The 16,808-nt window shown below is 36.0% G+C and overlaps 3 protein-coding genes across 3 annotated transcripts in view; 2 read left to right on the forward strand and 1 right to left on the reverse strand.

The window, feature by feature from the left end:
• Positions 1-1,470: 1,470 nt before the first annotated feature.
• On the forward strand, positions 1,471-5,448 carry LOC121814429 (SLC35A4 upstream open reading frame protein-like; the record flags this gene model as incomplete). Its single annotated transcript, XM_042220296.1, is given in 3 exon segments — positions 1,471-1,741; positions 2,853-2,951; positions 3,110-5,448. Coding segments are annotated over 3 exon segments (312 nt in total). The 3' UTR covers positions 3,308-5,448.
• On the reverse strand, positions 5,394-9,742 carry LOC102307765 (H-2 class II histocompatibility antigen gamma chain). The gene is made up of 8 exons (XM_005930568.2): positions 9,611-9,742; positions 9,381-9,484; positions 7,754-7,923; positions 7,392-7,456; positions 7,172-7,202; positions 6,731-6,940; positions 6,243-6,293; positions 5,394-6,003 (listed from the first exon to the last, which is right to left on the reverse strand). Exons 2-7 carry the CDS (start codon positions 9,464-9,466, stop codon positions 6,250-6,252), a joined length of 606 nt encoding a protein of 201 aa, XP_005930630.1. The 5' UTR covers positions 9,467-9,484; positions 9,611-9,742; the 3' UTR covers positions 5,394-6,003; positions 6,243-6,249.
• Positions 9,743-15,380: 5,638 nt separating this feature from the next.
• The window catches only part of srbd1 (S1 RNA binding domain 1), a gene marked incomplete in the record, with an annotated part of 63,488 nt that continues 62,060 nt past the window's right edge, over positions 15,381-16,808 (forward strand). The window contains 1 exon segment of the mRNA XM_042220297.1: positions 15,381-16,808.

The raw sequence follows: 16,808 nt of genomic DNA on the forward strand, positions 1-16,808 counted from the left end.
GAACGACTGCTCTGCATTGCAAAAGCCAAACTGGAACTTGGAATTAAAGAAGTTTCAGAGTGAGAGATGAAAGAGGACAATTAAAGTAATGAGCCCATTGTGACCATGTGAGTTATGTTTTGGTTAAATTGTTTTTGAAGTCTCCCCAATTATCACAGTGTTCAAACATAGCATATCATTATTATTATTTATTTTTTTTTTTTTTGCATGATCAGAAATAGCAGGGTAATTAATTGCTTCCTTTATTCGTATTTCACCTTAATGAAACTTATCAGGCTGTCACAAATTCTGAAGAAAGTGGGTTCTGGTATTTGCCCAAAAAATGATTGCCAGTATTTAAACTGCTGTAATTGACTTATTAGCCTATGATCTGCCCAAGAAATCTCAAACATATCTTTCACGGGTGATATCAAGTCATCTTGAGCCAGAAATAACATTCCTGTCAAAAGGTAGAAGTTGCAGTCATGTTCTGTCAAAGTGACTGTTATAAATGCTTTTTTTTTATCCAGGTAAAAAAGTTTCATTGAAATTAAAAACTTCTTTGTCAAAAGAGATCTGCCCAAGACGGCAGCACAAATAAAAAATATATATATAACATAACAATTCAATAAAGATATTTAAGTGAATTCACTATAATGTGGAAGACAGACTAAGGACAGGGGCATTTGAGGTGGATACAAACTGTTCTGCATGTTTAAATACCTGAGGTCAACTATCCAAAGAAACGGGCAGTGCAGAAGAGAGGTGAAGAAGAGAGTGCAGACAGGGTGAAGTGGGTGGAGTGATTGGTGAGAAAAGGATAGCAGCAAGAGTGAAAAGAAATATTTGCAACATGGTAGTAGGACCTGCTATGTATGCATGTTTTGGAGACAGTGGCACTAACAAAAAACAGAAGGTTGAGCTGGAGGTGGCAGGGTCATAGATGCTCAGACTTTCTCTGGCAGTGACCAGAGTGGACAGGATTAGAAATAATTCTGTCAGAGGGACAGCTCAGGTCGAGGGCTTTGGAGATCAAGTTAGAGGGGAAACAATGAGATGGGTTGGACCTGTGCAGAGGAGAGATAGTGGCTATATTGAATAAAGGGTGTTGAATATGGAGGTGTCAGGCAGAAGGAAAAGAGGAAGACCACAGAGAAGATTTATAATATTGTGATGTGCAACAGGTTTGGTGTGATAGAGGAAAATGTGAAAGCATTAAGTACAATAGGTAGAGTCATTGCAAAACATGCCATTTCTTTACATCATATATATCCTTGACATAAATCCTGTTGACTACAGCCTATTTATCAATATAAATAAATATATTAGACATAAAAAAAAACCCCACAAATAAACATCAGCAATCCCCTTTTTGGCATGACACTGGTAAAGAAAGACCTGCCTGACTGATGAAGACAAGGAATGAGAATGTGTTGTGCCTGCAGGAGACCAGGTGGATGGGAACCAAAGCCAGGAGCATTGGAGCTGAATATGGAGCTGCCAGGCAGGAGTAAAAAATGAAAACCACAGGTTAGACTAATAGATGCAGTAAAGGAGAAAGCTGGTTTGATAGGGTGAGATCATTGAAACAGATGATCTGAAAGGAGGATCTTCTGCCTCCTAAAGGGAGTAGCCGAAAGAAGAAGAAGAAGAGTGGTCTGTGAATACACCAGTGGAGGGCAGTAGACGTCATTTTTAAGCAAATCTACGAGAAGAAGAAGAAGAGGTGCATCAACGGACTGGAAAGATGGCTAATGACAAGGTGTGTCTCCAAGTTTTAATGTTAAGCCAACTTTGAATAGTGGATAGGCGTTCATTTTAACTTGAGCTGTCATTCAGCATTAGCTGTCAGCTTCAGCTTGGGGTGTCACTACGTAAAACAAAGTGTAGCGTCCTAGAGGTAACTAGCTAAACCGTTAGCTTACTTTCCGTTTAACCGAATGAAATTAGCAAACAGGAAATACATTTGTTGTGTATTCAACCAAATCCATAGCACTGTCAATAAGCTGAAAATAAAGAGACTGTTAATTTCATAACAGTAAACGTTTTGCTAGCTGCTAAAATAACGTTGACGGGAAGGACTAGATTTGGAAGGTCTGTTCACCTTGAGACTGTCAGTTAGCAAACAACGAAAACACGACCCACAGCGCTTAAAATGAAATATTTCTACTATTAAATAAGCTAAAAGAAAACAGTTAGCTTAGTAACCTGTCGAAAATAATGTTACTGTTCTCTAAAAGGTGTCATGCCTGCTTAGGGCAACGGATATATGGGAATGGTTTTAAGAGACAAGTATCTGTTCCAACATGTTCTCTATGCTTTTTCTTTATTTTACTACCATCGGCATGGGGTCACTGTTGTATAAGTTACCCGTTTTACCTGGTTTGTGGAATGCAGTGTGTTTTAACACAGAGCTCGGGGGAACACGAGGAAATATAAGCCTAAAGGCAACTTAACTAATAAGGGGTAATAAGATAAAACCAATTTAATATTTAGTTCCAAATGTGGAAATTGCCTGTTCACGATTGCAAGTATTAGCAAAAACCATCTTAGTATGTGTTTTCTTTTTAATTTATATGGTGTACTTTCTCTTATTGGAAATGGATAATCTGCAGTCACCTGTTAAGGTAAAACAAAACTGAAACTAAAACTCAGACAACAGAGTCTCTGAAAGAAAATCCATCATATGCCCAAATGATTTTAGAACATATATTTTCAGTGGATTTTCAAGTTCATTGTCAGAGTGTTTGTTGTGCTTGGTCATAATACAGGAAGTTCAAATGTTTTATTTTTAGATACACTCCAAGTTTTAGAAAACCCTGGTTGCCTCCACTAACCTGTTTGCTTGTCTCTGTGCCTACGTGTTTGTGTAGAGTCCACTGGGTCAACTCAAGGATCTCGTGGAGTTAAAAGACCAGTTGGAGGACATTCAGAAACGGGTCGAAGATGAGATACAGGCTGGAGTTCCTCCAGTAAGGCTCACAAATCAAATATTATTATTATTAGTATATATGGAGAGAGAGCATAGTTTACTTTGCCTTGAATTTTGTTGAGAGTTAAGTTATAAAATTATAGGTCGAGGTATATATCAAAACACCAGACCGGGTCTCATTTCTCTTCCTCTCTCTAGGGGGGCAGTCTGCTGGCTTCTCCTTTCTTGAAGGGTTTTCTTGCTGGGTACGTTGTTGCTAGACTTCGCTCTTCAGCGCTGCTAGGCGTTGCCATAGGCACGTGTACAGGGATGTATGCAGCTCAAAATTATGCTGTTCCCAACATCGAAAACACCATTAAAGACTACATACGCAACCTGAAAGGAGGACACAAGTAAGGAGGAGGAAAATTGGAGCCAAACAACGGAGCAAAGCGAGCGTCAGACATCTACAGAAAGAGTGTGCCAGTACAGCTCCACATGGGATCAGAAACATATAGAAAAAGCTTAAAACTTATCAGAATTTAATGTGGTATTTTTTTACTTTAAATATATTCAAATAATATATATAAAAAATTTATAATTACACTATTGAATTTGGTATAGAGTGAAAAAACAGCTATTCTTTTCTTTTTATATATATATATATATATTTTTTTTTAATTTAGTTGACCCCCCTGCAGAAGACAGCTCATTAATTCATGCATTCATTAACATGAATGCAGAAAAATGTCAGTGGTTGAAATTTAGACAAACTGCTATTGTAAATCCTTACAGCTGCTATGATTGACTTCTGAAGCCAACCTTGTCTTTCATTACAGCACATGCTTTCTAGGACTTAATTGAAAGACCAACAAATATGTAGCTGTAAACTCTGGTTCGGTTGACCTCTCTAGCATAAGTTTATTGTAAGAAAACGCGTTGCATTTTGATGAAAATTCAAACAGGACTTGAATTCTGTGTGTTTTGGTATCTTCTGCCCTCTAGTGGTCAGAAATCAATAATAGCAGCCTTAACTAATGACACTTTTTCCTTGTTGCTCAGGGTGTAAAATTGCCTCACTTTACATCACACAGTTCTTCTCTGCAAAACCTGTCAAATCTTTTGGTTTTTGTTAGTTTTCACATTGTTTACAGTTATCAGAGCAGTGTCTGTAATGCGGAGTAATGTCAATCTACAGGTACAGAACCCTTTCCTTCTAGATTGTATTTCCTAATCTCTCTATAAGTTAACACTTTTCAGAGACCTGTCTCTTTTCTTTTTTTTTTTGACAAGTTGTTCCATGATTGACTCAGAAAAACACTCAATTTGCCAGAAATTATGTTGCTTTTTCTGTGTCCTCACAATGCTGAAAAAATTCTAAGAGCAAGAAAACAGCCGAATGCCAAAGCGATTCTTTTTCTTTATTAAGATTTAATTTGCTCTTTGGACTTTTAGAAAAACTGGGGAATGTGTGTTAAAGCATTTCATGTAAAGTATACATTAAGAGTGCCTATTATGGTCTGGAGTTGACAGTATCATCTCAAAAGCCTTGTTGGCTGCCTGTTTTTTATATGCTGGAAACTGATCGTTTGCACATGTATCGATTATGCTCTTTTAATCTAAAGCTGTTAGTAATTTGTATGGTTTTTTTGGAGTCATTTATTGAAATCTGTAGAATGAAAAGTGAAAAGTTTTACTTTCTTAGAATGTGCTGATTGCATCATGCACCTATGAGTTGTACTTTTTTAGTATTAGAGGTTTAAGCTGTAAAACTGAGTGTTTTATCCATAGACTATGCTGCTTCTGCTGCAGGAGACACATCTCTAATAATCCAGCGTGTAAAGTTGTACAAAATAGTGGTGCCACTTGGCAAAACCAGCATACATTTCAGTGTGAATTTTCATTTTGCACAGCGGATATTTCACTATCCACATACAAAAATGTGGACAATCCGCTTTTTCAAAGATAAATCAGTAAACACTACAGTATTCAGTGATTCTACAAAATATATTGTTATTTTTGCAGCTTTAGTGTAATATTAAAAATGTATTCATGTCTATGGAAAGCACTGTAAAACTGCACTGTGATGTTTTTAACATGGTGGCAACATCGAAATGAACATTTCACACCATTGCGTAATTAGATCTCTGACAGAAATTAGATAAACAAGCCATAAAGGAGAAAGACGTTGTTTCAGCTTGTGATCAGCTTGTTAGTTTTCAGGCAAACGTGTGTACTGTATGTTTGGTGACTGGAATCCAGAAACAACATGTGCCTATTGATAATCATTGTGTTACTGTCTCCATATTGTATGTTTTAGTGTCTCTTTTTTTGTCCTATCTTTGCATGTTTTTAAGTAATAATTTTTGTGGGATATTGATTCAACTTAACAGAGCTTTGTTTTAGCAGTTTTGGTTTTTGTGTGTTTATGCTCCTACACATCAAAAACAGAACTGTTTATAATTCCCACTGTGCTGGTATCATAAAAGAAAACCATCAGAACTGTTTTTAACAGGTTTTATTTGGGTTGTTCAAATAAATCTACTCATGTATCCCGATTGTGTCCAAATGATCCTTCAGAACTTGTAATAACAGTTTTATTATTATTATTACTATTATATTTTACCTTAAGCCAAACATGACAAAATTAAAAGACCAAGCCTTTGATGTCAGGGAGGACTGCATTTACATTTTGTCAGAAATCCATTCTTAAAAGTATTTTTTAAAGTACTTCGGCTTAGCTTCTCTTATTTTTTCCTCTTTATTTATGTGTGCCTCCCAACACAAAAACCACATTCTTGTCCAATCATCAACATTAAAATAAAGCATTTTAAGGCTGCACACTAAACACTATTTGATAATTATTCATCTTTAATAGCCATTAAAAATCTCCAATCACGGTCAAAAGGCTCTGCTGTCAGTAGAATATTGGTTGCAATAAAATAGGAATGATAGCAAGCAGGTAATTGGTTACTGGTAATTTATCAGCGATATATAAAACCCCATTAGCTTATTAAGTGCAGCTGTGGTGATTAATTCGGCAAAGTTGTAACACGATACTAGGAGATGAGCCGAAACTGGTTTCTGGAAAAGACTGAAGCGGCTTCTGTTGCCTAAAACAACAACAACAAAAAGCATGATTAATAAATGATTAATGGTTTTAAATTCGCTATTCAAGACAATTGTACTTTTCCAAAATTATTAGTTCAATTCAATTTTATTTATATAGCACTAAGGCACATTACACTGTAGGGAAATACCCTACGATAGTGAAATGCACTTTTTAATTGTAGAAACTGTAGCTTATAGCGATCATATAAAGTAAGATAGAAGAATATGATTGTTTACTCACCACAGTTTTAATTGTCCTCACTGGGCAGACTCAGCATTCTTATCATGGTGCCTGGAAAGACAGATGTTGGACTGTAAGTGACACTGTAGCTTAAATCAGATCCTGCATGTAATCAATAATTGAATCATTTAAAGGTTTTAGATTTCTTCAGATGAATCAAGATTTGTATATGCATATCGGAATTACATTGCAATCCTCTTATGAAAGATCAATATTTTTAAAACAAAAATCCTGAGTTCTCTGAAAGTATATTCAATATCATGCTAAAACCTAATACACAAATTCATTAATCGTGCACAACTCTACAAATAGTCAGCAAAATAGTTCACTGAAATCTCTGACGTGTGGGTTGTAGATTTAAATAACTACATGAAATAAACCATAAATACAACAATAAAATGCTGATATGAAACTGAACATGGCATTTTCAATAATATTTTTTTTTTCTAATTTGAACTTAATACTCAAAATCTGTTATCTTGTCTCACCAGCACGGACGGACTGATTGCAATTGGCTCGTCCTTGGCGCAGGCTTCCATCGATCTGTTCCCCGGTGGCTGTGTTCACACACCAGCAAACGGACTCGAAGCACTGCTGGGCCTTGTAGAGGCCATCCTTTTCACAGGCAGGTTTGAAACCTGGCACCTGCACAGGCTTCACGCCAGAAGCCTCAAGCTGGCACTTGGTGGGAGGAGGGGCTGTGAGAGCAGGGGAGAGGGGATGAGTTGATCCACATTTTATAAATTTGTTAAAGACAAACTGTAACAGTTTAATCTTTCTGACTATTGAACTTTAAGGTCACATATGAGGACAGAAAAAAGAGCATTTTTGTTAATAATAATAAAAAAAAGCATTCTCTAGGCCATAAACAGATAAGAAGATAATTAACACATATACAGAATATATGAACACAAATATTTAAGACATACAGGAATCATCTGGGGTTCCAGTTGAAGAGTCCTGCAACACAATAAGTTAAAAACCACAAATGAGAAAAATGCGGGACTTTAGAAGTGTGTCAGGATTCACTAAAGTTGTACTTATTTAACTTTAAAAAAATTGACAAAATTAGGGTTTAGGGTTAGATTTGAACTGAGACTTACTAACTTGAAAATCAAAAGCCCAGTTTCAGACATTTTTTTTTTTTACCGTGTCCACAAAGTCCGACATCACCAAGGAGTTCGAGGGCAGATGCATCTTCATGGGTGCAGGAGCTATGGACAGGGAGAGAAAGGTGTATGTGAGACAGAGGTAAAACAAAAAGCAAAATACAGAAAAAAGAGAGTGGCACTAAAAATAAATTGTACAACAACAGAGAGCTGTAATTCGGTTTCAATAAAATTCTAGGCACTGATTCATTATCAGTCTAAGTTGTTTTACAGGTAACAGGGCAGTTTCATGACATTTTGTCTTCTTTTTCATTTTTTTTTAATGTTTAGCAGTTAAGCAGTTTGTTTTAAATAAAGCTTTTTTTTGCTGCATCCTGCTAATTCCCAGCATAGCATTCTCACCAGAGTTGACTTGTGACACCTGTGACTCAAGTTTGTTGTTCTGATCCTCCAGAGATTTGATGTCATTCTTCTGGCTGAGGAGGAAATAGGCGGTCATCGCCTGGCCCACAATCAGCACACAGGCCAGAAGGGTCAATCCTGCCACCTTATAAGCCCGGGTAGAGCGGCCACTGAAAAAAAAAAGAAAGCAATATTTCTTTATTAATGCTTGTAGGATTAAAAGAATATTATTTGGCACTAGAAGGTCTTCAGGATGAAAACCTTCAGTGGGAGAAAGATGATGAGTAGGTAGGCAGAAAGGTTTATGGACATAAACGAATATGAAGAATGAAGAACCTGATTGGTAACTTAGACTTTTTGTTGGCTCAGAACTGGGGAAAAAATTGATATAACAGGAACTATGTCCATGGTGCTCATGTGTATACGTAACTAAGTAATGACATCAGCTGTTGTCAAGCAGACACCTGAGTGAACATCTAAGATGAGCTCTGTTTTCACCAGGGCATGTTTTGGACAATCCTTAATTTTATTGACGTGTGCTCAGCAAGAAGTTTTTTGACTTCTGATTTACTGATTCTAGAAAAAAAATATCCTAAAATCATTAAATACAGTTTTGTTTTTAAACAAATGCCGTATATATTTCATTTGCATATATATATTTTTAAAAAAACATTTTTTTAATTAGTTTTCTTATTAGCGTGAAACATACATAAAATATCATTACCATTATATAAACAATCACATATCTATGTCTATACATACATATTTATATACCTAAATAAGTATATACAAAGGAGGGGAAAAGGAAAAAAAAGGAGAAAGAGATAGAGAGAAAAAATCAACAACAAAAAAAACCCCAAAAAACAAAAAGAAATTTTCTCTCTCTATTTCATTTATATTTTTATTTAATTCTAAAATAACATTAATTTCTATATCAGTAGCAGTCTTAGCATAATAACCCACAAATCCACTTCACATTGCAGTTTTGGAATCTATTTTTGTTTCATTCTTTTCTTTTTGCAGTGTGTAAATCAATTAGAAAACTAAAAAATTATAATATAAAATATAATATAAATGAGGTTGTTTTGTTTGGGGTTTTTTTTGAAGCGCTGTTATTCATCTGTACAGTAATATAATATCAGTGTGGTATTAATTTACAATTACAATATGATCAACCACAGCTACTGTAAAATCTATAGAAAAAACACAAACAGGAAATAACGGTAAAATCCTTCTCTCTGACACACAAATGTGTTTCTTTGACAGTGATTTCATTTTTTATTACATAGCCACGACTTTCTATGACATTATAGGACTTTCTTATCCCCCAAAAAGGAGCAGGATCCCCAAACTGTGACACTGTAAACTGCTTGCCTGCTGATGTCTGGCAGGCAAGCAGCTATTCTTAGCGCACGCACGCACGCGCACACACAAACAAAAATAAAACATATATACACCGGAGCTTTACTGAGTCAGTATCCTGTTATAACAAAACGACACGACAGTTTCAAAACCTAAATTAACGTTTAGGTTTTGGTTTTCGCACCGTGATCCCTCACCTGATGTATGTGACACACACACACACACACAAAATAAAAAACAAAACAAAAACATCTTAAACACTTACTTCTGTCCTGGTGCTCCAACATTGACGGTTGTTTCATGGCTGGGAGCGCCAATTAGAGGTTGGGTTGGAGTCTCGGGGTCGGACATCTTCACGCAAACACAAACCTGGGGGCAAACATACATATATTTAAAAAAAAACCACTAATTACAAAATAAAACAGAAAGAATAATAACATACTTTCATAAACACACACAAACACACACACAAGAACACGGAAACAGGTTGTTTACCTTCTCTTAGGTCAGACTGAAAAGTGATTCACGGTATTAGTGACCGAATTCAGCCAAATGTTACCTTTATGACTGAAGAAAGGCAGAAGGAACTGAAAGCTGAAGGCAGGGGAATCCCGCACTGCCAATCTCTACTCTGGTTGGCGTTTTTTTCACAAATTGAATTTGTGATTGGCTGTTTGTAATAGTTCATCATCTGTAACTAGGAGCAGAGAATACAGACGTTTACTCTTGGAAAAACAATTGAGCTCTTTATATGGCGAAGTAAATGGGGTATATCTTTGAATTTTATTAAATATCTGTAAATAATTTAACTTTGTTAACAACACAAACAACATACTGTGTTTTCCAAATTCCTGTACTACCGATTATGTCTTTAATAAAATATTTCTATCTTTATTTCTAAATTTAAATCTAATATTAACAAAATTCTACTAATAACTATAGATTGAGGAACAATTATGCTTCCAACCCACTCCTGTAATGTCTTTACATCCTTGAATCGAACTTAACTCTTGAAAAAGACAGTTTTTCATTCACCATTCAAAAAGCAGACCCCAGTTAACACTCATTTATAAAATCTGTTATTATATTAAAGATATATCATTAGCATATATTTAACATGGGAGATTTTTCTAAAAAAAGGAAAGAGTAATATTGGTATATTTATATATATTTCAAATAAATATCCATACATCCGGCTTACAGACTTCCTTTTCCCTCTCTTTATATTGGTTGTAAATTTCCACCAATTAATGACATCTGAAGTGTGGACACTGCTTAGTTTCTTACAATTTAGACATATGCAGCATTGTAAAATCATTGAGGTATTTCTTGATTTAGATTTGTTGTGACGTCAGAGTAATAAAACAAAGACCCAATTGAACTGGCTAAAGGAAGTGAAAGTATATTGGACACCTGATTTGACAGGACAGTACTGCAAGTCAGATAACTTAAAATCAGACGAGGTTGCAAAATCACAGTTGTGAGTGGTTTGGTTGAAGTTGTAATAATGAGTCTCTGTGCTCTTGTTTTAATTCTTCTGGTAGCCTAAGAGGTTCTGAAATTACAAACATTATACAAAATGAAACTGATTTTCTGAGTATGTGGGCGATGGAGATAACCTTCTTTCAAGAGTAAGGGAAAGGGAAAGGCTTCTGTAGTATCATTGCTTTCGCTCTTTAAAATCACTATACTATATTTAATGGGGGAAACCCTATCAAATCATTTTCAGTAGATTTTTATGTATACCATGTACATTTACACCATGTAGACCCCATTTCTATGAAGAGGTGTACATGGGGGTATTTGGGTGCCATAACACACACCATGTTTGGAGATAAAAGGAGACTGGATTTCACCCAACAAACACTATACCAGCTTCAGTGGTGGGAACATCATGGTGTGGGTTGTTTTTCAGCATACGACACTGGCACACTTTATGATTGAAGGAAGGAGGAATGGAAAAATGCACCAAGACATTCTTGATAAAAATACTGGTGTCATCTACCAGGTTGATGACAATGAAACGAGGGTGGCCTTTTCAGGAAGACAATGAAAAAAAGCCTCTTCAACCTGTCATCACCACCAAAGGCTTTTGTACGAAGTGTTAAATAAATTTCAGTAAGCGTGTTCAATATTTATTATTACACATATTGTAGCACTGTATTGGAGCACTGTATTGGAGCACCTTTGTCTGGTGACTTTGGAGGGAGCTGAAGCTTTTGCTGGATTCTTGGTTAATACTCTGTTTCTCTCCATTAAAATGAAACTATGATAAAAATGAGATGGTTCAAGCTTACAAATTCAATATTTTCAGTGCTGTAAATGTCTGAAAACATTTATAAGTGATGTCAAAGAATGAGAAATGCTCTTTCTCATGTCCATAACATAATAAACAGTTTTGAATTCTTTCACATATTGTATTGAAGACTTCCATCCAAAATTTGAGTCAGACCAACTATACCAACATTAGTTCCACAACAACAATTTGTAAACTTAGAGGAGCCTGGTGAGATGGACATTTATCAGGAAATGAAGTCAGCCCAGTGAAGAGGAAGAGGAATAGAGTACTTTTCAGCAACAAAGGGAACAAAACACAAGAAGCAGACGAATACAGAGTATAGATTTTACTATACCAGAAGAAGAATGTACCAGAGGAAAAATGTAAATGAGAAATTGATAAAAATCTGAGGCTGAACAGAGCAACAGGAAGTGATACTGGGGATTTTTTTTAAAAACAGTTTTTCTTGATTGCTTTGACACAGTTCTCCGATCAGAAATGTCACTCTAACCACTCTTTATGTCCTTACATTGGTCTTTCATCATTATGTTTCATATGCTTCACATACTTCACTACTAAAAACATTTTGTTGTGTTTATGCATTTCTCATCTGTACGTATTATAACTTATATACAACATATCTTTTACTTTGTGTTAGTGTTTGCTAGCAAATCACTTCCTACTTTTTTCAGTGGTTATAGTAACACATGCTCTCATTCTGGTATCACAGCTGTGTGTTGTGACTAATTACATACGCATATATACTGTAACCATATATAGTGGGAATTTCCTGTAATATACAATAGTACAGCAGTAGTATTGTAGTTGTTTATATAATTTTCCTTGTTTATTTTTTGATGCACTTTTTTTCAGGAATGATCTGTAAGAAGCTGCAAGAGACAAGCTAGTGAGATGTGGTTTAGAAATGATAGCACTGACAAAAAGACAGAACCCTGAGCCAGAGGTGGCACAGTTGAAGTTGATAAAGTTTTCATTGGGAGTGAGTTGGATGGACAATTAGAAATCAGTACATCAGAAGGAAAGTGTAAGTTGAGTGCTTTAGAGACAAATGTAAAGGGACAAGGCTGAATGGACACATAGTAAATATACTGGGCAAAGGATGTTGAAGATGCTGGTGCAAGGCAGCAGAAAAGTAGGAAAACCAGATAGAAGATGTGTGGAATGAAGGAGGGTTGATGTGACAGAGGATAATGTTAGGAATAGGACAACTACTGTGGCAACCACTAAAGAGAGCAGCCAAAAGAAGAAGAAGAAGATAGTTTCACGTGTATCATCTTGCTTGGGGCTTTCCTGATCTGTGTAATGCATAGAGGAACACAAAAAGTTATTTACACTCAGGTGGCCCTGTTACCATGTTATTGTGCCACATGTGTATATGTACGCAAATCACCCTAAGACATATATAATATAATATAATATAATATAATAATAGCTTAATTTCAATTTTCAGTTAACAGGCATTTCTGTCAGGGCTCTGTGTGCGGGCAGGCGGAGATGAGGATCCAAATGCAGGACTCGGACACTGAATTGCAACTCAAAAAACCCCTCAGCTTTATTGCTGGTGATGAAACAAAGCATGAACTGACAATGAACGACTGGAAACAGAAACACACAGGCACAATCTGAGAGTACGACGCAACAGAGAGCAAAGGAAAACACAGGGCTTATATACACAGAGGAGTAATCAGGCAATGGGAAACAGGAGGGAGACACCGCTGGGAGAAATTAGGCTAACGAGACAGGGGAGAAGTAAAACTGAACACACTGACATCAGACATGAACGTGAACATTCAAAGTAAAACAGGAAACGAGACACTTTACTAAGACACGGACTAGACAGAGTGAGACAGACTTGACACTGAACTAAACTTGCAATAATAACAATAATCAAAACAGTATCTCTAAATAATCAGAACATAAATCATAATCCAGAAAAACACCAAAACATAAGAAACAGAAAAAGCTGGGTCAAAATGACCCAGAACCGTGACAATTTCACTATAATTCAAAACAGACTGTAGCTCAGAAAGTAGAGCAAGCAGAAGGTAGGTACGTTGATCCCTGACTGCTCCAGTCCTCATTGCAAAAATCCTTGGACAAGATACTAAACAATTTGCAGATTGTTCTCCATTACATCAAGTGTGAATGTTATATAGAACATGAAGAGGTGAAGGAAGCATGTTGTATGAAGTGCTTTGAGTGTTCAAGTAGTGCTCACAAGTGCTATAGAAGAACTAGTACATTTACCAAATTGCTTGCTGTGTGCACACAGCCGAGAAAAAGGAAAGTTCAGTTCAATTAATTTCTGCTCTGTTTAATAAAAATCTCAGTATTATTTAAACTCAGTAAGTGGGCTGGCCTCTAAACGCTCAAATTGAGCACCGAGTGAAGAATTTCAGGGCAGAGTTTTGACAGTGTGCTCATAACTTTGAGTCATCCACGTAAAGTATTGATTACACACTCGTTCTGATAACATCTTCCCCTTTTAAAAAACAAGAAGTACTAGTGGCAACTATCACAACCATAAGCCTACAGTTGTTCTCAATAATTTTGGAACAATTTTCACCACTCTTAATGCAGCTGTCAAAACGGTTAAGGCATTTTTCATAACACAGACTAACCTGTTCAAAAGACACTACAACAATCAAAATCTTTTTCACATTTGTCAAAATTTGTCATTTTAAGACATCAAATTGTTTTTTTTGTTTTTTTTTACTTACTTTCAAAATAGTACAGCAAAAATATAGGCCTAATATTAAGTGTTTCAAAACACAATGAAATGAGAAGGATTTATTTAAAACTTTACAAAAGTCTGTGATTTGGTGCGGTTCATAAATTCACATTATGTTTTATCATCCTTGAAATTTCTAGTACAACACTTATATTAGTATGCAAGTATCATTAAAAAAAACCCCCATTAACAACAATTCTTGTAATGGCATTAAAATCAGCCCAACTTTTATTTTCAAATGCAAAAAAGTATAACAGCCAACATACTGGACACTGTTCTGCTGAACAACAAACAATTATATTGCCATCATTGTTATAATCTTACAATGAAACAAAGTCTCAGATTTAATTGTTCTAAAACTAAGTTTAGGCCTTCCACAACTTTGTTTTGCAAGTTACATTACTTACATAATCAAAATAAAATGTATTTATTCTTCAGTCACAAGTGCAGGCTCTAGATCAAACAGCACATTTGTTTTGCATTCAAACACAGAAGCTTGGTATGTTGTAATATTTTAAGGATGTTTGTTTCCAGTCCAGGCATTACTGCCTGAATGACTGTCGTAGATTTAAGTGATCCAAATGTGGGTGAAAAAGAAAGTCATTAACATTGTCCCAACTTTGCCTTAAATCGTCTTCAGACAGTGCAGAATGCTGCAGCACGTCTCTTAACAGGCACCAAGAGAAGATCTCATATCACTCCAGTTTTGACCTCCTTTCACTGGTTGACTATAAATTTTAGGTTTCATTTTAAAATTTTAGTTCTAACCTTTAGGACCCTACATGGTCAAGCTCGTCAATATTTATCTGACCTGCTGAAACCACATTCATCTTCTCGGGCTTTAAGGTCATGGGATCAGAGACTGCTGGTGGTACCGCGCACTCGTTTTAAAACTCGTGGTGATCGGGCCTTTCAGACTGTGGCACCACGGTTGTGGAATTCTCTTCCACTGTCTCTCCGCTGCACGGACTCCACTGATTCTTTTAAGAAACAGCTGAAGACATTTTTATTTAGAAAAGCATTTGATTAATTTCCTTTTATGCTGTTTTTATAGTTTTATTGTTTTACATTGTTTTATTTGCTGTTTTATTTACTGTTATATTGTTTTATATTTCTATTTCCTGTGTTGTAAAGCACTTTGTGATTTTTTTTTATCTGTGAAAAGCGCTATATAAACAAATTTTACTTACTTACTTACAAAATTACAGAAATGGAGAAAAGCAAAATGATAAAACTTTATGCAGAGGTCAGAAAACAAATGGCCAGACTAATTCGAGCTGTTAGAAAGACAACAGTGATTTTACAAGCAAGATATGCAAAAGAGCATCTCTGAAAGCACATCTGACCTTGAAGCAGATGGGCTACAGCAACAGATGACCAAACTGGAGGCCAGTCCTGTCAGCTAAGAACAGGAAACTGAGGCTATAGTTTGCACAGACTCACAAAAATTGGACAATAGAAGACTGGAAAAACATCGTAGTCATATGGCCTCCACATTCACCAAATGTCAATTCAAATCCATGTCAAGTATGCATTTCTATTGGTTGCAAGTAAACCTCTGACATAGTGTTAGTGTATTTGCTCTTTCATACATATTCATACATACAGAGGATTCAGACATCCATACAGAATTCATAAAAGTGAGTAGTGAGAAGTGCATCAACACAGAAACAAATAGCTATAGTAGTGAGGCATATGAGGTATATGTAGAAATAATAGTAGAAACAATGTAGACACAATAGCAGTGTGTGTAAAAACAAGGAGAATGTCTTATATGAGTGAGAATATGCGTCACAGATTTGAGTTCTGCATTAAGAGTAGCGAGAATGACCTTTCTGCTGTCAGAACTGAGCCAAAGCGATGGAGAAAAACTGTAAAAAAAAGAAAGAAAGAAAAAAGGAAATTAATACATAAATAGATAAAAGAAAAAGGTAAACACAAACAAGAGGATAGAGATACAGAGAATTTATTAAGCTAATTTTGGAAAAGTGAATAGTTTTGGCACAACAGTAAATTCAGATGATAATTCAGATTGGAAAAGCTGCCGACAGGACAGGTGAAAAAGGACAGACGAATCTCCTTCTGGAAGGGAAACTTACAATTACATATGCCATAAAGCCAGCTGCAAACATACTCTCGTTTACAATTCACAAATTCACAAGTCACGAAACTGAGGCTGTGCTGTACTTGGCCCCTCAGCTAAAATGAGTTTGACCACTCCTTTGCAGTATGTGGCAGTGTGCACCTTCCACAACAAATACAAGGAAGAAGAGTCTTTGGCCCTTTAAGACTTTTGGTTGCTGTGATTGGCTCAGTCCATTTTGTTGCAGGAAGCAGTCGTTGTACTGCACAAAGTGCTATTCCAGCGCAATAACCACAAATAGTTTGAGTATTATCAACAGTATAAAGGTATAGTAGGTAGTCACGCTTTATGCCGTGCGGAAAAATTGTGTCATGAATTAAAATGCTTCGTTATGCCAGTAACGTTGCTTGCTTCACCATGTAGCGGCAAATTTGAAACAGCTAACCAACATAACGCCGATTCTGTTGTTAGCTAGCAGACACGTACAATTCAAGTTCAGCAAAAATAAATGGTCTTATGGTTGAATACAATGGGCTGAGTATTGTTTAGCGACGTAACTCTCGCCCAACGGCACTGACAG

This window comes from Haplochromis burtoni, unplaced genomic scaffold (assembly GCF_018398535.1).
Source record: "Haplochromis burtoni strain Fernald_Lab_line unplaced genomic scaffold, NCSU_Asbu1 Contig_46, whole genome shotgun sequence".
Lineage (NCBI taxonomy): Eukaryota > Metazoa > Chordata > Actinopteri > Cichliformes > Cichlidae > Haplochromis > Haplochromis burtoni.

Coding starts and splice junctions, on each gene's coding strand:
- LOC102307765 (XM_005930568.2), bottom strand. CDS start 9,466: ATGTCCGACCCCGAGACTCCAACCCAACCTCTAATTGGCGCTCCCAGC. Junction 7,924..9,380: donor GTTGGAGCACCAGGACAGAA/GTAAGTGTTTAA, acceptor TTTTTTTTTCAG/TGGCCGCTCTACCCGGGCTT. Junction 6,941..7,171: donor TGGAACCCCAGATGATTCCT/GTATGTCTTAAA, acceptor CTGCTCTCACAG/CCCCTCCTCCCACCAAGTGC.